Source organism: Aulonocara sp. 'chitande type north' Nkhata Bay, linkage group LG12 (assembly GCF_057382095.1).
Source record: "Aulonocara sp. 'chitande type north' Nkhata Bay isolate Kocher_YH1m ecotype deep benthic linkage group LG12, A_spYH_male_GT1.1, whole genome shotgun sequence".
Lineage (NCBI taxonomy): Eukaryota > Metazoa > Chordata > Actinopteri > Cichliformes > Cichlidae > Aulonocara > Aulonocara sp. 'chitande type north' Nkhata Bay.
Window position 1 is genome coordinate 33,427,482 of NC_141355.1, and position 27,646 is coordinate 33,455,127.

A 27,646-nucleotide genomic window follows, 5' to 3' on the forward strand; every position below is an offset into this window, starting at 1 on the left:
CAGTCTATTTGGGCTGCTGGTACCACTCAGCACCCCCTATTTTATGATAAATACTGAAAAAAAATCAAACATACATAGTCCTAAAATATTCAAACTTTAATTTGTTCAACCAGTCCCTGGTTTCAATTCAACTCTTAGGTCTCATAATCTGTCATTTACTAAAAAAACCTCGAAGAAGAAAAACATGAGCAAGTCACTTTTTAGTATTTAATCACCACAGTAATTGAATTTTCATTCAAACGAAGCAGCAATACAGGTGAAAATACAAAGAAGTAATCCACATCTGTGTCCTTTTCTCTACCCTGTGCCTGGAAAAGAGTTTGATCGCTCAGTTACCTCCCTGCCGTAGACTGTGACAAAATTAGTTTGAAACATGGGCTTTTGCTTCACTGCAGATCTGATACAAAATCTTTGGGCACCTGACTGAAGGTCAGACAGACCGAAACGTAATTTAATTAATACTCTAGCAGTAAGCGAGACAGTGTGTGGGAGTTCCATTTGATTGCTTTTATGAAGTGCAACTTATCGGAAAGACTTATTTAAATGCAACTACAATGTCATCTTAGCGTCACTGCATGATGCCAAAAGACTGGTTTGAACTGAATTTAGTGATGTATTTTAAACATTTTCAATGCAGCATTTAATTGGGGGGTTTTTTGTGCTTGTTTGTTTGTTTTTTTAAATAAATAATATAAAGGCTTTTTTTTCTCAAAAAAGCTTTAGTAGTTGGAGGAAGTTCTTTGTATTCACAGAACAATTATTAAATGTCTGTGAGCAGTGCCTCCCTAGTCTTATATTTGCATAATGAAATTATTACCTTAATTAAGACGTGTTTCTATTTAGCTTGATATCATTTACACATTAACACATCTGCCTGTTTTTGATACACACTTTTTCATTTTGTGGCTTCCTTTTGCAAAACAAAAGTCTCTTCTTGGAGACAACAGCTGCAGCCATATTTAAACATTGTTGTTTGTCCATGAACGGCACACATTTTTTGATCTAATGGCCTATTAGCTGCGGAATGCAAAAGTGTTGAATCTGTTAAAATGCAAAACACTTATTTTCCATCCTTAATTCTTCTTGGAAGGTAATGTTTATATCACTGTTGAGCCATACCTCTTAGCAAAACGATTCTCTATAATGTTAATGAGTTGGTTTTCTAATAATTCTGCTTTGAATCGACACCTCATTAGCATCCTTAGAGCTTTCTGTTTTTTAAGCTGCCAAAAATGACCTTATTACCAGTTGAAAACGCCTACAAGTAAAGGCAGTGAGCAGCTAGCAAGCTATCTGCATCAAGAGACACAGGACAAAATCACTTCTACACAAGACTGAATATATTTGGACTAGCACTTGACAGGTGGTGAGAAAGAAGACTCCAATTTCCCCAAAAGGAGAAAGTTTCCCTCTCTCATGCATTATGACTTGCAAAATTGGCAGCGGTTTCATTCCAGGGTGAGAGTTTCTTGAATTCATAGATACACATCGGTAAGGAGGCAATTTGCTCATTATTTCTATGGAGGGATAGAAACCATCCTGTGGTTCACTGCAAGCTGAAAGGAAAACACATTATCACACAGACAAACACATTAAACCAAGAAGGACAAAGCTATCAAGCAGAAGACGAGCGTCCACACCAGCAGACCACAGTATTTGCTGAGCTTTTCGATGAAAAAAAGCATTCGGAATCAATTTTCAAGCCATGATTGCAAAAATGTCAGTATCTCAAACCTATCGTGTGAAAAAATAAAAAACGTGGAAATGGAGGCTAATATACATTAGAAAGGATATGAAGATGCTTCGAAAGCCAACTTTAGAGAACGTGTACAATGCAAAAACATTTCTAAATGATTTTAGATGATATATATGCCAAAAAAGAATAACACTAAACATATCTTGAAATTGAAAGCACTCAGATATTAATATAACTTTGCTTTCACACTGTGATGACGACAACACACCATGAACATGAGTGGAAAAATGCTGAAAGCCGAATATGATTACTTTCCATTCATATCCATGTTTTATCTCCTTTTTAAAATCTTTATCTCTGAGTTAATGGTTATAGTTGATTGCATCCAAGATAAAAAATTTAAAAAAAGATAGCAAGAGGAACTCTTCACATTTTCACACATTGAAACCCCCCTTATCTATCATATCGTATCTGTCAAAACCAAACTCGAGTTTTCTTTCAACAAAGTATGGGGGGGGCAGTCTTGCACATTCAGCTGCACTGTCTTTGTGCAGTGATAATCAGAAATTAGATAATGAGAAATTAGCCCATATCTCATTAAGATGAAGGGAGAATAATGTCTCTTGGGGTCAGAGGGTAATCCCTGCCTATTGCGTCCTGGCCACATTGCCAGGCAATTAAGCACAAGAAAATGAGAACCCAAGGAGCACTATGCACTTATTAAAATCCTAGTAACAGGGGGCAATGTGGGAAGTATGGAAAGAGCATAGCAAAAAGCTTTTTATTTAGCTTAAAAAAAAACAAAAAAAACTTGTGTGATATTTTACGTATTTTTATCAAGGTTTTTCCCTCTGGTGGAATATTTGTAAGATTCTCATCTTCCCAAATCTTTAAGTGAAAAACCACATGACGAATCGTGATGCAGCATTTAAGAAATAATCAAACTGTATGATTCAGTCTTCAGTCTCCTTTGCATCAAGGAAGAGAAAAACAAACTGACACCTACTACTTCCTTGCACAGACATAAAAGAAACAAGAGACGCCAGAGACGAAAAACCAACCTGATGCTTGCCAGCACCATTCTGCATCCAATTATGATGTATTAGGAGAGGTACTAAGCTATCAGAGAAGCCAGCAAATCTGCCCTGTCTCAATGAGTTGCAACATTTCCAGGCATACATTTTCCATTGATTAGAGTGGCTCAATTCACAGCCTGCAGTTTATCACTGCTTTGGGACCGGTAATCAATTCTCTAATGCCGTTTGAGCCTATTCACTGGAGCTATGATCCAGTCGTCACCAAGCAGATACACACATACACACAGCCATGCCCACTGATATTGTGGATGTAGCCCTGTGTACATCCAGGCCCACACCACATATAACCCAGATGGCCATCATAAAAGCAGAGGACAGCTCTAAAATATTAACTTACCAAGTGTAGCAGTGATGGGGCACTGTCATCTAATGGTATTATCAAAATGAGTGCAGCTCTCCTGAGGCAGACTCTGGTTCCTGATTACCAAGCAGTGGTGGACCCTGTTTGTGACCAAATCTGATCAGCATAGCACCAGACATAGGGAAGGCCAGTCAGGAACTCAGCCCGAAGGCCCCTTATCTCTACCGACAGGCCGGTGGTCCTTTATAGGCAATGATGTCCTCCCAGGAATTAATCTGATTGGGGTCTGGTGGAAGATTAAGTTCCAGTAAAACTGCTAAAGGAAAGGTATGGTCCTAACCTCCCTTCTAAGCCATTCCTTTCTTGGATCAGAATGAATTACATTTTGAGACTTAGTACAGAGCAGAGGGAGGACAGGACTGCATCTCTGAATGTTTGCTTCAGGCAGGGCTTCAACTGAAATTAACTGACCACCGCTACCTTAGACTATTATCACTGAGATCATTTTTACACTGAAACAATTTGGTGAAATAGAAGCCATGAAGCTTCAAACCTAAATTAAAACAAAGCCTTACCTAATTCTGCATTTGATCCATCATCATCTGCCTTGCAAACAAAATATAATATTAACATTCCTCTCCTGGTACTGATTAAATCCCTAAAACCCTATCACAGGTTTTCACATTTGTGAAAATAAATACTTTTAAATGGCTTAGATGTAACACTGCCCCTCTGCCTTTATCAGTTTAAGTAGATGTGTGAATATGCAACATTATCAATTCTTTTATCTCCTATGGTATCATACAGCTTCAAATTTTGACTGTCTATAAAACAGCATAATATAGTTTTGAAACCCATATCATTTGTATCTGTGAATTATATCTGACAATCAAGAAATCATTGAAATAGGACCAAGTGAAGTAGACTAAAAGATACTCAAAAGCCAGACATTATGGCGGGGTCAAAGGAAATTCAGGAAGAAATGAGAGATACAATAATTTACAGCAATTCTGCAAAGATGAGTGGGCCAAAATTCCTCCACAGCGCTGTAAAAGACTCATTGTCAGTTCTTGCAAACAAAGGGCCATGTAGGTTTGGATTTATTTCCCCCCTTACTAAATAAACGTCTTCATTTAGAAACTGCATTTTGTGTTTACTCGTGTTATCTTTGTATAATATTTACATTTGTTTGATTATCTGAAACATTTAAGTCTGACAAACATACAAAAAAAAATACTGAAAACACTTCAGGTGCCATATAATGACACATGTAGGATCTTGGTCAGACTTTCAAGATAGACAGCTGCAATCCATATGTTTTTGACTAGTAAGCTTAGTATATAGGTTTGGATGCGCCAACTGTGACTTCACCACAGCCTCATAAGCATTTAAACTGGCGCACAGGGCACACTGGACTCTTCCCCTGAATGATAGGTGTTGCTACTCGGAAACAAAAAATAGCAGCAGAAGAAGTCAACACAAAGCAAAGCAAGTCATAGACTCATATTGCTTCATGAAGGTAACAAAAATCAAGAAGTGCATGACAAACCAAAACAACACCAAAATGCAGTGTGCACCAGCTGCAAGTGTATACTAGGTGTAAAGTCCCTTCTTTTCATGCTGTGCTGAAAACTGTTGTGTAAAAGTTTCAATTACCGTATTTTCCGCACTATAAGGCGCACTTAAAATCCTTTAATTTTCTCAACAACAAAAGATCGACAGTGCACCTTATAATCCGGTGAGCCTTATGTATGAATTCTATGCTTACAGACCTCGAACCGATTTTATGTGGTACACATTCTGTCAAAAAATGTTTTAGTATGACTTTGGGAAGTTACGAAGCTGCACCGCTTGATGGATTGTCGGAGCATTACGGCTCCATAGTCAAGAGCCTCGCAGAGTAATCTGGGTCCAAAACTCAGTCTGCTTCAGGTCCCAAAGTTAAACGAGCAGTGGCATCACTGAGAGTTAAATACTGTCTAAATTATTTCATCTTTAATAAAATGATCAGTGTTGCTGCTTTACCAGGTGTAACAATGAAGTTTAACATCCAGGCATCCATGAAAACAGAATTTATTAAATTTAACGGAGTTAGAAGTTAGCAGAAAGTTAACTCGCTAGTTTCCATACAGCAAAATCTCCAGTGTTAAATTAACACTGGAGAGTGTCTATATGGGTCCACACCTCTGAGTGTTAAATACAACACTGTTGAGTGTTAAATTAACACTTTTGACAGTGTTATATGTTTAAAAGTAACCTAGTCAGTTTTGAAGATTAGCAAAGACTAACACTGAGCAGTGCTGATTTTCTAACACTGGAATATTTCTAACATTTTGAGTTATTTTCCAGTGTTAGAAAATCAGCACTGCTCAGTGTTAGTCTTTGCTAATCTTCAAAACTGACTAGGTTACTTTTAAACATATAACACTGTCAAAAGTGTTAATTTAACACTCAACAGTGTTGTATTTAACACTCAGAGGTGTGGACCCATATAGACACTCTCCAGTGTTAATTTAACACTGGAGATTTTGCTGTGCACCTAAACATGATCTGACTGAGAGATTTCTGAAAAAATTAAAACGTACAGCTCTGCTATCACTTCCAACATACATGAAGACAGAAAACTAAACAGCAGTGATGTTTGTAGGGTTACTGAAATTGGACTAGCTGGTATATAATGATGTGCTACATGATCGCTCGCACACAGCTATGTTAGCATAACATAAACAGTGAAGCTGGAGGAATAATGCTAACTTTTTTCCACTCAATAAAAGTTAACGTGAGGGTTCCCGATGGTCAGGAACAAATGCAATCGCATGGCAGGATGCTGTAAACGGACCAAACTTCAGTCAAGAGAACAAGTGAGATAATCCATCCACAATACGAGGTTAGTCATTAATATACTGCAACAACATGGGAATATAGCAGCTGCGAGAGAATTCAACATTAATGAATCAATGGTACGGAAGTGGAGGGAGCAAGAAGAATGAGTTGAGTAAAATTTGACTTATCTGACTGTTTTGTTTCGCTTAATGTGCCTTATAATGCGGTGCGCCTTATGTATGAAAACAGTGTGTCTTCTAATCCAGTGCGCCTTATGGTCCGAAAAATACAGTGATTCATTCCATAAATGTGGTAATAATAACTCATAAAGGAATTGCCTATTTGTGTTTTAATCACAGATGGTTACATTTTGTTATTGTCTTTATGTTGTTTCTGCTACTTTCTTATTTTTATTAGGGTAAACTATAGTGTCTAAAGTAAAGTCACAGGCAAAAATTATATATTTAATAATACTTTCATTCAGTGGATTAACTTGACATAAATCAGCCCTTAATTGTTTATTGTTTAGTCACAGAATTCTTTAAATGATATTTAATCCTTGGTTCTAATGCCCAAAACTTCCATATAGAGGCTCATTTGCAAACATTCCAAAAAAACACTTTGGAATACATTAATAACATTTAATTTGTTTTTTCCCATGGTTTGGGAATGATAAACGTAAATACCAACTTCTGAAGCCTAGAAGTAAAATAACCTCTGTATTCACTCAAAAACACACACAGTGCTCCAAAATGGCTGCCACTATTTGCCATTAAAAATCCAGAGAAGCACAAAACTTACTTTGGTGTCTGTGTGTCATCCAAGCGGTTCCCCAGCTGGAACTCATGGGATTTGCTGCGGTGCAGAGCGGTGAAGCCTGGCAAAAGATGGATAAGTTTGCGGCTTGGCGGAGGTGGTGTTCCTGGGGCCTTCACCTTATTCCTTCGCCGCATGGGAGGAGTGCCAGGTGGGGTCATGGTGTTGACCACCAAATGAGTCCGAGGAGGGGTGTGACCAAAATGCCTCTGGCGGGGTGATGGGGGCAGGGAGCGATGACCAGAGTCCAAGGGAGGGAAGAGCCCTGAAGAGGGGCTGTCGACAGTGAGTCGATCGGCATACAAAGGGGGGGCCAGGGCCTGTGGGCTGTGGCACATGTGCTGGTTGTACTTGGACTGGACTTTGGGGCTTTGAGAGAGCTGGAACCGAATCCACTGACTGGCCTCTGGCTGGCACACCGGAGTGTTTTCTTTGCCAGATTCTGATGTGGGCCACTGAATGGACCAGTCCTGTTTGGTCTGGCTCCCTGTTGAAAGTCCACAAAGACAGAGACAAACATCTGGTTGTAACATGTTGCTAAAATACATTTTTCACAATTTTACAAAAATAACAAAATAACATATTTTAGCTGCACGTAGTGGTTTCAACTCATGCAAATAGTTTTGGTTTCGTTTGTCCAGGTGTGGAGATATCCGTCTACAATTCAATATCCACCTACAGTACTGTACGAAAGTCTTGAGCCGTCCCTCAATTCTTTATTTTTTGCTGGGAAAAAGTGGAATAGGTGCAGTGATTCATTGACTCATCCAACAACGAACATCAAAAGATATAAGGCAAAAACAGAGTTTGTACAAATAAAACAAGCTTCATGTTCATTCTTCAACCCAGCCTGAACTCTCTTAAGCAGTTAGTCTTCAGGAATAGTTCTCCAGGCTTCTTGAAGGACATTCAAAGCTCTTCTGTGGATGGTGACTGCTTTTTGCTCCACTCTCACACTTCTTCAGTAATGTTGAGCTCTGGGCTCTGGAGAGGCCAATCCATGTCTGATAATGTTCCATTGTGTGTATTTCTATCCAGGTATGCTTTTACTGCTTCGGCAGTATGTTTGGGATCACTGTTATGATGAAAAATAAAGCTGATATATAACAGCTCTAAGGCCATGTTCAGAAGGTACTGCATGTTGGCTCAAAATCTGAATGTACTTTCCGCATTCATAATTCCAAAAAACATTAAATACACCACCGGCTGAAACGCAGCCCCAAACCATGACAGAGTCTCCAACATGTTTATAGACGGCTGTAGACACTCACTCTTGTACCTCTTTCTTGACTCGCTCTGTACCTCTAACAATTTGAGTTAACGTGTTCAAATTCTGTTGCCACTGAACTGATGACTCTGTCAGGTCTTGTGCTTTCCTGGATTTTTTCCTATTTCCTTACATGACTGTATGTACTTTTGTGTACTTAAGTACAAGAACTTCGCTGAAAATGAGTGAAAAAAACAGCCAATTTAAAGATCTTCAAAAAAAAAAAAACCCTGAATAACTATAGCTTAAGACCATTCTTAAAAATCACTAAAAACTCCATGGAAAAAACAAAGGTTTGAGGGGTGACTCATGACTTTTGCATAGTACTGTGTGCAATATATTTTACATGGAATAATAAATGGAATTCTGTTCATGTTTCTCACAGCTTTGTAAAAGACTACCCATGAAAAACTAAAATGCAACATTGCTCTGCAAAACAAAAAATACTTACATTTTTTTTAAATGAACCCAAAACTAAAACTGTCTGTATATCAAGACACAACTTAGATTAAAGGAAGAAGTTATTTTTTTGTAATTTGAGCATTTTGCAATAAAATGGTGCAGTTAAACTAAGCACGTTCTTCGTGTAATACTAAAATATCCATAAGCATTTTTTGTCTTAATTGAAGCATTTGATGAAGTCCTAGGGCAAAGAATATATTTACAACAAGTTAACTGCATTCATCTGAGCAATGAAAAATACATTTTTTCCATTATCTGATGTGAGCACACGAGCAGCAGTGGTGTTCAAATATGCTGGCGTGGAGCAGATTAAGCATCGCTTGATGGAGGAAGAGAATGAGAAATGGAAAAGTGCTCAAGAACAGAACAGGGCAAAGCTGCATGAGTTAAAACACAAGCTGACTTTTACTAAAACTAAACTTTCAGCTGAATGACAGAGAAAGATCAACAGAGAAAAAAATACTTGAAAGTGAGCAGCCAAAATGAGTGTTTTTGAGTTCAGATGACAATACTTTACCTCCATTATTGTGCAATTTATCCTCCTCAAGTTGTTCTTCAGAAAGAAACAAAAAAGGAATGTGTTTATTGATCTGGAAGAGAAACGACTGAAATAGTGTGCAGTATTCTATCCGTCTATCTACACAACCAAATGCACAACCAAAAGGCTATTTAGAAAAACAAAACATAAAGTACAATTGATCTTGGGTACATCGAAGCAGATGCAGCATCTCATGCATGACTGAGTGTGCACAAACTTGACCTCACAGTTTTAAAAAAATGTTTTTGACCGTCAAGCCACCATTAATGCAAATTTTCTGTCAACAACCCCATACTCTCTTCTTTTTGTGTGCCTTTTTTTTTTTCTTCCATCTGACATTGTCTCTAAGGAACTATAAGCAATGCAAATGCACACACTTTCACAATGGCAACATCAAATGAACCACGAAAATATCAGCAATAAAAAGTCCCAGAAGAGTTGCAAAAGTTAGAGGAGGGTGGGGGCGATGGGGGTAGTGAGCAGCTTTTCTATAATGTTATGAAGAAGATGCTGGAAGAAATGATGAGTTATGGGAAGAGACAACTGAAGACACAAGAGTCCTGATATATGGCAAGTTTCAAGGGTGTCATTTTTTTTCTTTAAATATTTTCATTTGTTCTGCATCTGAGAATTTTTAATAGTTGCTAACACATCACCACCCTACAGAGAGCTGGTTCCACAGGAGAGGGATCTGGAAGATAAAGGCTCTTCCTCCTATTCAACTCTTAAATACCAGTACCCAAGAAACGGCAAGTAAACCAGCAGCGATCCAGAGTAAAAATCTGGTTAGATAAGATTTTTAGGGGTGAGTACAATAACCTCAGTTTTATCTAAATTTAGAAGCAGAAAAATTAGAGGTCATCCAGGTCCTCATGTCTTTAAGACATCCCTGCAGTTTAATAAATTGAGGTGTGTTATCTGGCTTCATAGATAGATAAAGTTAGATGTCATCTGCATAGCAGTGAAAATGTATGCTATGGCTTTTAATGACGGTATCAAAGGAAAGCATGTATGATGTAAAAAGAATAGGTCCCAGTACAGAACCCTATGGAGCTCTATAGTTAACCTTTGTGTGTGAAGAGTGTGTTAGATAGATATGATTCAAACCACAGCATCACTGTGCCTATAATCCCCATGGCGTTAATGCCGTTTCCCTATTGTAATGAGCTGTGAACCCTGATTGAAACTCCCCCCCCCCAAAAAAACTCCCCTGCTAATGATTTGTTCGATGCTTTAATGATTACTTAGATGCTTTAATGATTACCAGTTGTTTTTTTTTATGGTTAAAACCTTATTTGTGAAAAAATTCATGAGGTCATTACTAGTTAACGTTAAAGGAATGGTTGGCTCAACTGTGCTCTGACCTTTTGTCAGCCTGGCTAAAGAGAAACCTGGAGTTGTTCTTTTTTCTTCAATCAATGATGAATAGTGAGATGTTCTGGCTTTACACATGGCTTTTTTATAGAGCAACAAACTATTTTTGTCACGGGAGTGGAACGGACTCAGGCGCAGACTGAGGTAGCACAGTTCAACGACACTTTATTAATCACACTGGTGCACTATATACACGTGAAGGGGGGGGAAACACCAGGGTCCCGGGGATCACTTGGCTGGGGAGACACACTTCTTCGCACTCGCTCTGCTCCTCGTCCAAACAGTCTCCACACAAGCAGCTCAGCTCACTCTCCTACTCACGGGGTCCAGGGGTCACAAAAGGGCTGATCCAGGTAAACCTGTTTACACAGACGAGGGTAAGTCGAAGGCAAACACGGGAACAGTAGAATCGCAAGGAAGCCAGGCAATACTAACGAGAGTTACTCAATATTCCAGCGACGAACAGCTCAGAGCCCCAGCCTTAAGAGCCAGAGAACTGCAATCCGCTCGAGATCAGCTGCAGGTGCGTGGGCCAAGGGCAGGAGCCCAATCAGAGCTCCGCCCAGGCAGACAGGTAGGAGAGACAGAGTGAGAGAAAAACAACAAACACTTGTGGCCACACTGGGCTGGCCGGGGAGGCACAGGGACCATGACAATTTTACCAGGCTTAATGGAGATCTTCTAAAATAGTGAGACACCATTTCCTCTCCAGATTATGAGTTATCTGCTTTAAGGTGTGTGTTTGAGAATTATATGTTTGAAGGAAATTATATCTATAAACTTAGTTACACACTTTAAGAAACATCTGCTGTGGCGAAATTTATATCCCATTGCTGAGTAATCCATTATTGTAAATGTACATGTTATTAGGAAATGATCAGACAAAAGCAGATTTTCTGGGAATACTGTTAACTTTTCAGTTTCTATGCCATATCTCAGAACAAGATCTAGAGCGGGATTAAAGTTATGGGTGGCTTCTTTTAAATTTTGAAAGATGACTATCTAGATGGATGTTAAAATCACAGACAATAATGTGTTTATCTGAGCTGACCCCTAAATCAGATAAAAACTCTGAGAAATCAGATAAAAACTCTGAGTAAGCACCAGGTTAACAATACATAACAACAAATAAAACTGTTTTTTAAGTTTTCCAGTTACAGTGGACAAGGCTCAAAGTCAGGCTTTCAAATGAATTAAAACTCTGTCTGGGTCTTTGGTTGATTAATAAGTTAGAGTGAATGATTGTTGCCATGCCTCTGGTATGAAAACTTTTGGACCAAAAGTCCAGTTAATTACATTTTGAGCATGATTATCTTCTAGATTAGTGACCAACAGGTATTAAATCGCTGACCAATCAAATCGCTGTAAAATAGCTTCACCATTCGAGGAAAATCCCTTGGACTTCTGTGTATGGACAGCCGGAAAGTTTTTTAATAGCACCCAAAGTCTTTATGTTTCCCTAATGAACTTTGGTGATAAATATAGCTGAAACTGTTTTTTACTGTTAACTGTAAACAACTTTATAAAAATTGTATTGTTCTATAAAGATTCATCTTTGGTCCTAAAACAGGACACCTATATGTACTTGCTGATCTTACATCAAATTTACATTGAGACTAAGGAAACATTTGAATTCTGTTTTTTAGATTTATTGTTTTACTTTCTCTCAAACTGTTAAACACCACCAAAGCTGCAGGTGAAAAAAAACAAAACAATTTTCTCCTGTGTTTGAATGATAATACTGTGATACTGATACAGTAAGTCTGTTAAATAACCAGCCAGCCTTTTTTTTTGGCTTTGAATGGGCTAGACTTTACTATAGTAGATCTTTAGCGGTCGTACTGAAGAAAACACATTCTTGCAGCACTTTTAACAGTAAACTGCTGCACACATTCATGCCACTGCTTTGTCTGCAGGAGCTGTGTTGGTGTTGCTTTCCATCTATATTATTTGTGTTATCTTTTCATATTTTTCATACAATATAGTTTTATCTTCTTCTGCAAAATCAGCTGATTTGATAAAAATATAGATCTACATTTGTATGGATTGGTCAGATGCCACCAGTGCCACTTCTTTCATGTTACCACGCACTGAGGTCTCTTTTTAGAAATATAACTACATGTCATGGAGAGGCGGATGGAAATAACAGTTATTGGTTGTATCTTGCTTGTTCACAATACAAAGTTCAAGGTTCTTTATTTGCCATTTGTGCATAAAACCCTCAGTCAAGGCAAATGGAATTCTTGTGTAGATCGCTCTCAGTCTGTATACTATAAACACAATAGCCATGTTACACATATATAGTTTTCTTTTTCACAGTTTCAGAGTTCTGACAATCCTTGCATAGACTGAATCAGTTCTAAAGATCTCTCTTTTACTTTTTATTGGTCAATATTTTTTTAGCCGTTGCGTGCTTTACTACTACTGCTATTTAGACTCTCAGCATAGTGCTTTAAATCAAAAGAACTAAAATTCTGCACAGAAAAAATAACCTGGATTGTTACTGTTCTCGTTCATTCATAGTTATTTTAACCAATTAAACTGGAGATAACAGAAGGTAAAGGCTAAACAACCAGTAATATGAATATATATATATATAATAAATAATAATTTTATATTATATTTAAAAAAAACAGTGTCCCTGATTAGTTCCTGCTCTCTGGCTGACAATTATAATCAGGGAACCTGGTATTGTCTTGGTTGTCATAGAAACCAATTGGTTGTCAGCACTGCCTGGCACGTGGTTATGCATCTCCTGCACAGAATATGTTTCCGAGAACAATGGCAAATCCAAAACTATGATCAGAATATTTATCATGCTGTAGCTGCCTTTCTGCCCTCAGTGAGGCTGCCTGAAGATCACGCTTACATATATCTAAAGCCAGAATTCATAGCTGCAAAATCCTTTAGAAAGACAGGCTGTAAAGGAGTGCTCATCCACAGATGTTCCTCAATCATCCCTTCTTTATTAGCAGAAATAAAACCATGACAAGCCACTCAGAAGTGTAAAAATTCTGCTTGACCCAACATGAATAATCAAAGACCACCGATAGGTTTTATAGCTTACGGGTGAGAGACATTAGATAGCAGACTGGGGCTGATTGAAGGGTGTTTAATACCTTCGGACTGTCCAATTACCAAATAGGTAGCTTTTGGATATGCCAACATCGATGATTTAAATTACAATATTCCTTTTGGCAGTTATACTCTTGTGTAAGCCTGCCTCACTTAAAAAATACTTTTGACAGTGTTTATTAAGCTGATACCCAAGTGAAATTTCTCTGCATGAGAAGCAATGAACTTGAATCACACTAATAAAACTGTTGCTTCAAGTCCTGATTCAGTCCATGAAGCACACTAGTATCTTAGCAACAGCTTTAGCAAAATAGTAACAGGAGCTGACTGATGAATTTCTTGTTTCAGATCATCTCACCTAAGCAAAAGCCTGAGGCAAATCAAAAACAGCTCGCTGCTAAATTAGATGAAGAACACATACTGAGCGTAACCCCTTTGAGATCTGTGATTTAAGTTAATTTGTGTGTCTTGTGCTCGTTAGACAGTACATTTTTGAAGTTGCATTTCATGGAGAGTTTTGATATTAAAAATGCTCTTTATATAATATGTAATTAATAATTTAAATAACCCTAACTTCATGGGGCAAAAGGCATATCAACAAGACAATAACCTGCTGACATCAATGCTTTGCTATTCAATCGTTTTTCTGCTGAGGCTTTCTTCCAGTGCCCTTAAAACTGCATTATTTTATGGGTTTTTTATTATTTTATTACTAAACAAAACTATATTAACTGTGTGAAACTGTAAAATGATCAAAATATACTTTGAGCCACTTTTGATTCCCAATTGATGAAAATGAATTGATGATGATGATCTGAGCAATAAATCAGTGTCCAATTCTTAAGCCATCTTATAATATGAGAGACAGTCCTGGTTGATTTCTGCTTTCATTAGCTCTGAATGTCATAATGAGATCAGATATTCTCTTTCATTTGAGGCAAACAAAACCAGGGTAAGTTTTAAATGTGATTTGATTGGAAACTCTAAAGCTAATTAATAATTCTCTTCCTGGTTCTTTTGTTTTTACATGGTGCACATTCTCGCACTGTAATAATACTAAGGAGAGTATAGACTTATAAGTGCAGGTTGTTAGTGGCACTAGATGATAAGATTATACAGTGTGAGTAAAAAAATGTTTTACCATAGAATAAAAAGGGTTTTTTTATTTTAAGAATTATAGCAATTTCTAGTACACGTGGCCCCATTTTCATGAGCTCAAAATTAACTGGACAAGCTTACTGGACAAATTTAAACTCAAGAATTGTCTTTGATATATGGATGAAAATCCCTAGCAATCCATGGACACCCCTAAATGCTCTGTTTCATTTCTTGAGATGCTGCTCTCTTCCCCTCATTCTGGTACAAGTCAATCTTGGTCCTTCAAATTATTTTTTCAAAACTGTGCAGGTCTTTTTCGATGCTTTCTGATAAAATCTGATCTTTTTCTTGGGTGGTCTTCTTGTTCTTTGCACCTTGTAGCAAACTATTTGTAATTACATTCATGAAGACATCTCTTGATTGTAGATTGTGATAGTAACAAGCCAGCCTCTTCAAGCATGTGCTTTACTTGGTTAGACGTTGTGAATAATTCTGTCATTATGCACTTTAGCTGTCTTCAATGGTCTTTCAGGCCTTTCACTGTTGTAGAGTTGGCCAGTTTATTATTTTTTAAGACTGTCTTATACTGTTGATTTGGCCACTGCTTTGATACATCTGACAGGTTTATTTTGTTTTATCAGCCTCTGACTCTTTATATCTTATATTTAAAATTCCAATGAAAAGCTACAGATTAAAGTCTTTAAATCAAGCTCAGATTTTGTTAATTGAACACTGCCAATCGGCCAGTGCTCATCAGACCCAATACCTGTCATGATGCTGGATCTGTAACCCAGTGGTTCAGTATTTGGACAGTTTGAATCTGGTTGAAGTTCTGAATTCTGAGTTTAGTTATACTCTGAGTGACTTATGTTTAGTTTTCTTGTGCTTACAAGCTCTGATTAGATCGTTTAGGTCCTTTTGCATTTCCACTTTTGATGTCTCTCTGTCTCCTTCCTGCGTTCTTTGTATTTGGTCTGTCATGTCTATCACGTAGGATAAGTTCTGTCTGAATGTTTATTCATCCGTGTTCCAGTCGTGTCTCTCACTCCCTCTATTCCTTGTATTCTGTCAGGTCGTGTCTCATGTTTCCGGTTTTATTTTGATAGTCCCTTGTCTCGTGTTCAGTGTATTCAGTTTTTCTTCCTCCCTTTCTCGTTATATCTTGCCTCAGAATTGCTATTTATAGATAACAAATTCCTAAAAGGTGTATGTAAATGCATAAAAAGACAAAAGGCTCTTCCATAAGATTCCATAACCTTCTCGGGTTTAAAAAAAAACAAACAAACAAAAAACAAAACTTTCTTTATGGTCAGGCCTTTAGTTTAATGAGCCCTTTCTGTGTTTCACCCCTTTTATTAGCAGATGTTGGCCATGTTTATGCATAACTTCAGATGTAATTCTGGAGCCACATCATCATCAATCTTCCATTCTCTGCTCTCACCTGAATAACCCTGCATCTCCACATCAACTGTCGAGAAACTGCAGTGATTAATGCAAATAGCACGCCCCAACACCATTAATGGTGCGAGCTTAACACGTGGCGAGGCTTTGAGAAATGCAGATAACAGCCTCATAATTGGACTAATTACCTCTAAATGTGTTGCTTCTTTAGGCTAAATGGCAATGAAATGCCACTGGGACAGTAGCTGGTCTATCTCACCGCCACTGTAAACAGGATTTGGTGAAAAGGGCAATGGCTGAGTTCAATATATGCAGTCTCCCTTTTTAATCTTGACTCTTTTGAATTGGGGGTTTGTGGATGTTCTTGCAGTGTAATCAGTGGGACTCAAAGTTAGAGTCTGCTAATTAGTTAACAGCCAATAGGGACCACCTATGGGTGTGCAGGAAGACAGGTGTTGGGGGTGGGGGGTTGCATCTTCTGGTCGCTTTCCTTTCCCGATGCGTCTGCTTTTTTTCTTCGCAACATGAAGACGCTTCTTCTTCACCTCCCGTTGTCATCACCTATGTCTCGCCCTAATTTTCTCTCCTGATATTGCACGCGCACCCCCATCCCCATACATACCCTCTTCACTTTCCTGTCCACCTCCGATTCCTTATCTCGCATCTTCTGTGCCTCCCTATCCACTGCTTTTACTCATCTCTTTTTCTTGCTGATGGCATTTGAAGCCAATTAGGTGTTTTTATGCATGTAAAGCTGTCTGAAGACAGGGCATGAGGACATTCCTTTCAGATGTCAAAGATTACAGAGAAAAAGCACAGAGGAAACCTGTCGTGCTGAGCAAAGATCAGCAGTATAGCTGCTCAACACAAGGACACGAATTCAAAAAAAAATTCTTCACGTGTACGAGAGTTTGTGTGTGTGTGTGTGGACTTGTCTGGAGGGGTGGGCTGGATAATGTGTGTATATTGCAGCACAAACGACTGACCGGCTGCCTTCAAATTGTATGACTCATCCTCATTGCAGCTCGTGGACTGCAATCCCAAGAGCCAGTAGTGAAATATTCTATTAACTTGCATTAGTTTCCTTCCTTCAACACCACATTGCAGAGGAACATACATTCACTTGGTATGTTTTGTACTTGTCTGGTTATGTGATATATAAGCTGGCAAGACTGTAAAGTATATTAATGTCCGTACCTGCCAATTTTAACATAATTCCTGATGACTCACAAACTGGAGCAACATATTTTTTTTTCTGCTTTCATTCATGGCAGTTGAATAAATATATATATTTATATGGATTTTTGCAACAGCCTACAGATTTTTAGAAGAAATATATAACTATTAAAAAACACGTAAGAGCATCCTCCACTTCTTGCCTCGTGTGCTAAATGTTCTCATGGGGCTCATTAACCCTTAAAAAGCTTTTGCATGTGCTCTATTTATACAGATGTTCTAACAAACAGGTACTTGCACAATACCATTAAAATACAGAAACAAATACAGATGCGCAAATGTGGCAGTGTTCTGAAGCTATGACACATCTCCTTCTCTCAGCTCGTATTCTCAGCAAGAATATGAAGAACGCTTGTGTAAAACCAGGTTTTTCTCTCAGCCCAAAGTGCCTCTCACCACTTTGTGTGGTAGTGGTGGTGGAGTTGCTGCTGCGCATTCACACATCTTTAGCTTGCCCCCCTGTTAGAGAGTCCATTAGTGGCTCTGTGTGGCCAGAGCTTGTCTTTGGAGAGCCAGGGAGAGGCAGTGGGGGAAGTGGAGGGAGGTGGAAGCAATGGACCAAATGAAAAAAAAGAAAAAGGCAAAGAAAAGAATGAGGATAAAATATGGAAGACAAAGGAAAAGATGTTGACGATATAAACAAAGATCATCTAAATCGTCATAATAGACTTCGGTCATGTGACATCTGGTGGGGAAATTTCTATCAGTGCTCAAAGATTTGCTCGGGTTTTCAGGTTTAGTGCTTCTGCTTTTGAAACTGGTATTACATTTTATATGAGAAAAATAAGACTGAACCTATCATACCATTTTTTAAAGTTATGCACCAATTTTATTTTCTCTGCTGAAATAATATTAGTCAGATAAAGTTAAATCAATGACATTCCTGGTTTCATTTTTTTAAGCTGTAAAGAAAGAAAGAAAGAAAGAAAGAAAGAAAGAAAGAAAGAAAGAAAGAAAGAAAGAAAGAAAGAAAGAAAGAAAGAAAGAAAGAAAGAAAGAAAGAAAGAAAGAAAGAAAGAAAGAAAGAAAGAAAGAAAGAAAGAAAGAAAGAAAAGCTACACCCAGATGAACAGAATCAACTTTTTGAGGTGTTTTTTGTTATCATTTAGTGGAACTCCCAGTTTTAGGTTTGTTTGGGTAAAACAAATAAAAAAAGTTGGAGACAAGTTTCCTGTGAAAGAGTTCCAAAACACAAAAAGAAAGGCCAGAAGAGATATTGATAAATCAGTGGGAAACACTATAATTATCCCAGCGACACCAGGGTGTTTTAGTCAAACTTTGTACAAACCATTTAAGACATTAAGGGGACTACTGGTACAAAGCAACACCCTCAGTAGAGAGGAGCAGCAGCTGTACTGAATACTTCATGTGTGACCAGACAAAGAAGACAGCCGACCTTCAATTAAGGATGTTTTCTGTTATGGCTTCGTTTGATTTTTATCAAAAGCAGGTTTTTATTCAAAGATTTCTCAAAGAAAGTAAATGTGTAAAAACATTGCTGAGCTTTATTTGTGTCCCCCCCCCCCCCTTTTTTTTTTTTAAATAATCAAATAATTGTTTATTTTTAGGACAGAAGATATTTGCAGCCAGACAAACATCTCCTGCCTGGCAATAGTCATCTTGTAATGGATGACACTAAACAAAGGTCAGGAATGGCTTTTCACACAGTGGACTAACACTTGGATCTATGCCATCTGTTTCAAAAGTATGTGTACTTTGTAGCCTTCATATGTACTTTTACACAGCTATTGTTAGGTTACACTATTCCCCAGTTATAACATTTTATGTGGAAATCGTCATTAAATTGTGTTATCATCAATGTTCCACATGTATCCTGGCTATGAATGCAGCCCAGCTTCCTCAACTTTTGCATTTATTCAAAATCAGATTGAAGGAAGTGTCATAGACAGTTATGACAAAGGTGAGTTGGTCTCCATGGTCTCCAGTGATGTTTAAAGCCTTGTCGGTGTGAACCGTGAAGGACTGAGGCATCGCTGAGTGGAACCCCCTGATGGATTCTGCCATCAGGCGGTTCCACTGCTCTGAAACTGGAGTTGACAGTCTTCAAGTAAAATATGTAATGGTCTACAGCACAAACTCTAGTTTTGGTGCCAACCTAAATGAAGAAAGAGTTCAAATCAAAGTCGGCATAAACATACCAAAAAGAAAAAGGCAAAAAAAATTGACATAGCTAATAAAAACTAATTTAAACACATAAAAACGAAGCAACATCTAGTAATGGGACTTTAAATGTAACACTTGGGAATCATGTGACACTGCAACCAGCTAATAGAAAACAACAGGCCAGAAAACACAAGTTACAATTTATCAGCCTTTATGGAAAATTCACGTGTTTTGCAGTGTGGTACAGCATAGGCATTACTGCTTGCTATGAGACGGGGTTGGCCTGTTTGCCTTTCTGGATATTATCTTTCCCGGTACCCAGTCGAACTGATGAGGGAAAAAGAGAAGTTTGAGAAGCACACAGGAAGGTGGGCAAGAGCAGCAGACTGACTGAAAAACAAGCAGAGAGCATGAATATTTCGAGAGGACAGCCGAGCACCAGCAGCCTAACAAAGAGCCTGATTTTCAGACTGTGCAGTAAAAGACCTGTTCGTCTGAATGTCAACAGCAACTGAATGTTACACCTCCTCTAATAAAACACTCTTTTAATGAAGTACAGTTTTGCTTAGGGCACACTGAAGTAAAACTACTCATCAAGTTAATTTGCTTAATTATTCAGCAGAGTCTTCTGTCTGAAAGGACATCTGTTACAAAACAGAGTGTGTGTGTGTGTGTGTGTGTGTGTGTGTGTGTGTGTGTGTGTGTGTGTGTGTGTGTGTGTGTGTGTGTGCGTGCGCGCGTATGTTCTTACTGGTATGTGGGTGTATGTGTGGGTGTGTGTGGCTCTGTGTGTGAGTGGGAGTCGAAGAGAACCAGATATGCTATGTTAACGGGTGTACTAAAGGTTGTTACTAAAACGTCCACCCTAATTTTAGTGATACTCTACTGCCCCCTTCTGGTTCAGCTGAATCATTGCAAAAGTCATAGTTATGACTGAAAACAAAATGTGGTCCGTTTATGCCATCTGGGGGCCAACCATGTAACAAACCAAACACACTTGTTGCATCACAGCACATACCTATGCATGTAATTCTGTTACCAACAGCCACATTTGATTTTTAAATAAATAAATAAATAAATAAATAAAAAGGGGGGAAAAAATATAGAATCAGTTTATATTACTGAGACAACTACAATTTTTACAAAATGTCTCTCCAAAATGGGAGATTAAAAAAATATTCTTTTAAAAATATCTTTATAATTTTAACCATAATTGCATAGATTTATCATTGTTAAAGGTATGTGAGGCCACAGTAATAATGTAATGCACAAAATGACATTTAATACAAGGGTTTGACTTTGAGATTTCATTTTTCTATTGCTCAGCTGGAGGCAATATGCTATCACAATATGCTCTGCTAAGAAATATGCACTTCCATTTCTAATAACAAATTAGAACAAGTGGATGAACCATGGGAACCAGTTCTTAAAAACAGCTATTTTAAACAAATGCATCAGTGCAGTAATTTTGCATATTTACTGACAGTGTATGATACGTTAATACCACAAAGCAATGATACACATCTGACTTCCTGTTTCATTTTTGACAGTCTGGCCCCGCTGAGAACAGAAAATAAAGACATAAGCATTTTACCAAATTAATGTTGCACATGACTAAAGGACAAGAACACACTGCTCTCTGTATTGATAATTTACAGGAATACCATATTGTTTATACATTTCAGAAAAATTGTTATTCTAAATATTTTGAGTCAGAATGTCTTATCATGTTATCTATCATATCTATCATGTCTTTCTGAAAACAGTTGTAAATGGTAAATGGCCTGTATTTGTATAGCGCTTTACTAGTCCCTAAGGACTAAGGACCCAAAGCGCTTTACACATCCAGTCACACACACATTCACTCACTGGATGTAGCATAGAAGCAGGGATGGTGTTGTATTGTATATGTAGTGTTTTAGTTCATTGTGCTATGAATAAATTAAGAAGAGGCTGAGAGGAAAGGCAGATCTGTTGGTAGTGAACAAAAGAAAACAGCACCACCTATAGAAACAACAGCAATTTCACTAAATATATTGAGGCTTGAATGTCACTTCATAAGTGAGTTTACTTTTAATAAGTAATACGTTTCCCATTCACAAAAACAGCTTTTCATCATCACCCCATGAAACACCTCACTACCCAGGATATTAAGTTCAATACAAATAAACTAAATTAAAACGATATGTGAAAATGTATTATATTCAATGGAAATACTAATAAAAACTATACTTAAAAATGAAATAATACTGGGTGTTGGCAAAAATAAAAATAAAACATACAGTAAACCTTTCCATTGTTATTTAAGTGAAATTTGTCAACACAACCAATCTGAGGAAGCTTTGGTGAATATTTTTACTGTCTTAATAATGTTTGTATTATAATACCTGTTCTGACCTTCTTATGTTTTGCTGCTTGACAGTTAACATACAAAAACTAACGTTTGAAACTGATGACAACTGAAAATATGGAATGAAAGATTTAAAAAAATTAATGTGAAAATCTGTTTTGGAAAAAAATATATAGAGTGGGGCAAAAAAGTATTTAGTCAGCCACCGATTGTGCAAGTTCCCCCACCTAAAATGATGACAGAGGTCAGTAATTTGCACCAGAGGTACACTTCAACTGTGAGAGACAGAATGTGAAAAAAAAAATCCATGAATCCACATGGTAGGATTTGTAAAGAATTTATTCGTAAATCAGGGTGGAAAATAAGTATTTGGTCAATAACAAAAATACAACTCAATACTTTGTAACATAACCTTTGTTGGCAATAACAGAGGTCAAACGTTTACTATAGGTCTTTACCAGGTTTGCACACACAGTAGCTGGTATTTTGGCCCATTCCTCCATGCAGATCTTCTCGAGAGCAGTGATGTTTTGGGGCTGTCGCTGAGCAACACGGACTTTCAACTCCCGCCACAGATTTTCTATGGGGTTGAGGTCTGGAGACTGGCTAGGCCACTCCAGGACTTTCAAATGCTTCTTACAGAGCCACTCCTTTGTTGCCCGGGCGGTGTGTTTTGGATTATTGTCATGTTGGAAGACCCAGCCTCGTTTCATCTTCAAAGTTCTCACTGATGGAAGGAGGTTTTGGCTCAAAATCTCACGATACATGGCCCCATTCATTCTGTCCTTAACACGGATCAGTCGTCCTGTCCCCTTGGCAGAAAAACAGCCCCATAGCATGATGTTTCCACCCCCATGCTTCACAGTAGGTATGGTGTTCTTGGGATGCAACTCAGTATTCGTCTTCCTCCAAACACGACGAGTTGAGTGTATACCAAAAAGTTCTACTTTGGTTTCATCTGACCACATGACATTCTCCCAATCCTCTGCTGTATCATCCATGTGCTCTCTGGCAAACTTCAGACGGGCCTGGACATGCACTGGCTTCAGCAGCGGAACACGTCTGGCACTGCGGGATTTGATTCCCTGCCGTTGTAGTGTGTTACTGATGGTGACCTTTGTTACTTTGGTCCCAGCTCTCTGCAGGTCATTCACCAGGTCCCCCCGTGTGGTTCTGGGATCTTTGCTCACCGTTCTCATGATCATTTTGACCCCACGGGATGAGATCTTGCGTGGAGCCCCAGATCGAGGGAGATTATCAGTGGTCTTGTATGTCTTCCATTTTCTGATGATTGCTCCCACAGTTGATTTTTTCACACCAAGCTGCTTGCCTATTGTAGATTCACTCTTCCCAGTCTGGTGCAGGTCTACAATACTTTTCCTGGTGTCCTTCGAAAGCTCTTTGGTCTTGGCCATGGCGGAGTTTGGAGTCTGACTGTTTGAGGCTGTGGACAGGTGTCTTTTATACAGATGATGAGTTCAAACAGGTGCCATTCATACAGGTAACGAGTGGGGGACAGAAAAGCTTCTTACAGAAGACGTTACAGGTCTGTGAGAGCCAGAGATTTTCCTTGTTTGAGGTGACCAAATACTTATTTTCCACCCTGATTTACGAATAAATTCTTTACAAATCCTACCATGTGGATTCATGGATTTTTTTTTCACATTCTGTCTCTCACAGTTGAAGTGTACCTCTGGTGCAAATTACTGACCTCTGTCATCATTTTAGGTGGGGGAACTTGCACAATCGGTGGCTGACTAAATACTTTTTTGCCCCACTGTAAATGGGAAAAAATATAAAAACAAATCTTAAAAAACAACAACAACAACAAAAACTGTAACAGATTTTTTTTTTTATTCAGTGAATAAATGATTACAAATTACCATATTGTCTTATCTTTATCTCATGTAATTTGCAATCATTTAATTAATTCATTAAAATCTCTTAATATTTAACCCCATAAATCCTAAATGTCAGTAAAAGCATCAGAATTTTATGGTCAGCGTGAACAACATTTGCATTCTTTGGATAAATGTCCTCATCATTATCAGTCCAAAGTGAGATTTGAAAAAAATAACTCCTAATCTACACTGCAAATAAAAGCGTAAATTGCAGCCATGAGCCATTTAGTCAGCAAATGCTGATTATAATAACATTGCTCTAATAATTGTGCACAAAAGCTCTGGTTTGTCACTTCAGGCATTGCCCCTATCCTTGATAACCTTAAAAACAATGGGACCTCCAGGGTGGAACAGATTGACCTAATAACACCAGTATAGGTTTATAGATCAATATCAATAATTTTAGAAGTCAGCAATTCAGTACTGTAAGTGATATGTTGTAATTTGTGTAGTGAGAGCACATTAAAAGTAGTTTTTATTGATCTGTTATATGTCTGAGAAAAGTCATGAATTTACTGTAAAATCAGCAGTCTATTGTGAATGTGGACAAGTATTATTATGTATGTCACCCCCTCTCTATGTGCCTAACGCCCTCTATAATGCACGAGTTCCTAACAAACCAATCAACAAGCAATTCAACATAACTAAAGGTGAACATTTGCTCCCCAAGATGTATCATCCAACTCAAGCAAATCACAAATCAAGTTCTCCAGACAACTCCTTTTGTCTGGAAAACTGGAAAACAGAAATATATGCTCGGAGAGTATATAAAAAGAATATTTAATCTGGGTGTAGTTATAAAAGCTATAAAAGAAAAATTGAAAATTTTTAAAAATACCATATATTCAGTATGCACCCATACAGTCTGAACGCACTATAAGTGAACTTTCTTAGTGTGCACAGAAAATAATTCATAGTTTATTTCATTGGTTAGACACAAATATCCTAATTTCTAGTGAACACAAACAGTGATAACGTTATATAAAGATTAGTATTTTCCATGTGTGTGAGCGTATGAGCTCATCTGTGAGTGTTTTGAGTGGACTCTCACCGAGCTGGTGGGCCTTTCTGAGGCAGGAGAGGGAAGCGTTGAGACGGGCACACTCCTCTTCACTGGCACCAAACTTTTGCAGCAGCTCACACACCTGCTCCTCGCTCATCTCCAGCAAGCCCTCCAGGGTCACCTCACCTGGACTCATTTCCTATCAAATATACACATGCAACATGCATGCAGCTTAAAGACCACCACAAATACACATCTAGCTCAAAAACCTAGATATTTAGATATACATTTAATGGAATAAGTTACCGTAATAGATAATTTTCTTTATTATACAGTGTAACAACATTAAGGATGATCAGGATTTTCTATAATGAGGCCATCAAACTTACAAGTAATCCCTGTAAACCAAATCCTCATGAAACAATTGATCTATATCAGCTCAACATCAGTTGTTTCCACTCATGACTCTCCACGATGTCAATCACAGTGCATATGTTTATATGGACATCTCCGACACCGCACATACTGCTAAAACCTCCTGCTTAAAGCAATAAAGAAAGGGGCTAAAATAGTGCCAGTGGGTGAGCTGAGGTGATACACAAAGGCCCAGTATGAGATGCATAGAGACTCCACTAGTACACGAAAACTTCGAAACTCAGTGCTATGGCATTTACAGCATTTTAGTAAGCTTTTAGCCAGAGGGTGATATGAGCTGTCAGATTTCGCTCTCAGTCACCAGTATGGAAACCTCAACTGCTAAAAGCTACAATCTGATAGTGACAGTGAAATGTTTAAATGTTAAGTATAAAAACTTTATTCAAATCTGTACAAAACATATTTTTTTTAAATGAGAGAAGGCAGAAAAAGGCAATGTGTTAAAAAGTTCTTGGAACAGTTTGTCAAATACACAAATCAGAAAAATATCATCTGAAATTTTGACTTTGAAGCAATGATCATGAGATGTATTTTGAGTGTAAAAAATGGTTACTACGTGGTATCACGGCTTACCTGTGTGACCTCTTTCCTCAAGTTGACAATGCGGAACCAGTGGCCGAGGCGAGGAAAGTCCTCCAGCTCAGCACTGCGTTCCTCTAAGGCCACTTTGCACTTACAGGACAGCTGGCGGCTGAAGTACTTTACCAACTTCCCCTAGGAGGAAGAAAGACAAAAACAGTGAGACGATGCTTCTCCTGACCAAACTACTTTCACATTTTTAACATATCTACATACAAAAGTAATTCTCTGTGCTGAAAAAGTACGTTTCACCTCTCGGTTTCTCTTTCCTTTGTTTTCTATAAAATTCCTTTAAAACTAAAGCACAAATAAAACAATGGAAATTGTTTTAATATTACTCCGAAACCACTGGAAGAGTGGAACCTACCTCAGCTGTAATGGGTTAAAGGCAAGGTATATCCTGAACAGGTCAACAGTTTGTGTCAGTTTTGCAAAAATCCTGCCCGGTGTAGTGCTTTATAAAACAAAAGCAAACTTTACATTTTAAAAACAAATCATGTGTTTTTAAATCCTATTAAATAATCCTAATATGTTTAAATGTGCAGGAAAAAAAAGATTTTAATTATATTTTTAGCCTGTTGTTGAAAAATCCCAGAAATCAAAGCAGTCACATAAGGTCATGCCAGTACCATAGTCATGGTAATATCCTATCAGTCAGTTAGGAAGAGCCTCTGGTGTCACAGAAATTCCAGGACAGCCTGGTTAATCAGCTCAGGCAAAGCAAATGAAACACTGTTTCATCATTTAACCCCTCTTCAACTCGCTGCTGAGTGATTATTGGTTGAAAGCTGTGATTATATCAGAAACCTCCTCTAAACTGAAAAATGGTGCTGATACAAAGACACATACAAGTGGGCAGATGCATGCAGGCTTTTCCTTTGTTAGAAGTCATTCTTCCTGCCACAGACACGTGGCTTGTTAGTGAAGGAGGATGTCATTTGCAAAAATAATAAATCATCAATTGGCGATAGCGCTGCAATAAATTGTAATAACTTTGCATGTGATGTTGTATATTTTTGTAAGACAACATACAGCAAAAAAAACAAAAAAATAATACAGTTCGTTTTTTTAAATTGTATAATTTAAATTGACTGTTTATCAAAATAGAAGTCTGCATTTTCTCCCTGTGCTTGTGTGGGATCTCTCCGGGTACTCCCGCTTCCTCCCACAGACCAAAGATATGTAATTGGTGGTGTTAGGTTAATTGGAGAATCTACATTGCCCATAAGTGTGAATGTGAGTGATTGTCTGCCTCTCTGTGTCAGGCTGGCGACCTGTCCGGGGTGTGCCCCACCTCTTGCCTTATGGTATCTGGGATGGGCTCCAGCCCCCCGCAACCCCGAAAAGGATAAGCGGAAGAGAATGGTTGGATGGATGTTTATCAAATTTATTTACAGTTTGATTCCAAGTGAATTCTGTAGCTCACTCTCACACCATAAATTTATATCAATATCTACACAAATCTAAATCTAAAATAGCTATAAATAAATAAGTAAATATTATACTGGTTGATTTTTAATTGTTACATTTTTAGCTGTGTAGTTTTTAGCCAATTTTACAGGTTCACCTAACATATCAAATGCACCTGATGACAAACAGGTAGCTCTATTCACACCTTGCTCCTGATTTCATATTACGCCACTCAAAACCAGTGGTCAACACCAAACAGCCAACAAAGAAGTTGTGGCAATGTAAAGAACAGCAGTGCCAGTGTTATATTTGCCATGTCTGCCAGTATACCACAATCCACTTGGGTCCGAGTGACCTACAATTTGTCATCAAATGGTGAGCCAAAAGGCTCTGTGCAAACATTCACACACATAAAACACTATAACATGCTAACCACGTATATAGGCTCCAAGCAGGCTCTAAGCAAACTTGGGGGGGGGGGGTTAAATAAATGCAGCTACTTGTCTGTGGTCTCATTAATCCAACTTACAGTAAATAACACTAAAAAGCAAAATTTTGACTGAACTATTCTATTTTTCTAAAAATGTTTTACAAATGCTCAATCAAGAAGCAGTTTTATATTTAAGAGCCTATGTATTTGCAAGTAAGCATAACATTTAT

General features: G+C 38.0%; 1 protein-coding gene across 3 annotated transcripts in view; it reads right to left on the bottom strand.

Annotated features, from left to right (window-relative positions):
- ksr2 (kinase suppressor of ras 2) overlaps nucleotides 1-27,646 on the bottom strand; it is a 126,147-nt gene that overhangs the window by 87,305 nt on the left and 11,196 nt on the right. For 2 of the 3 annotated variants that reach the window (XM_086315223.1, XM_086315222.1), the window contains exons 2-5: nucleotides 25,571-25,711; nucleotides 24,611-24,761; nucleotides 8,980-9,015; nucleotides 6,719-7,220 (exon numbers count right to left, since the gene is read on the bottom strand). In XM_086315223.1, coding sequence (XP_086171349.1) covers nucleotides 6,719-7,220; nucleotides 8,980-9,015; nucleotides 24,611-24,761; nucleotides 25,571-25,711 — 830 coding nt within the window. The remainder of the gene's footprint in view (nucleotides 1-6,718; nucleotides 7,221-8,979; nucleotides 9,016-24,610; nucleotides 24,762-25,570; nucleotides 25,712-27,646) is intronic. The other variant, XM_086315224.1, reaches the window with a different exon arrangement.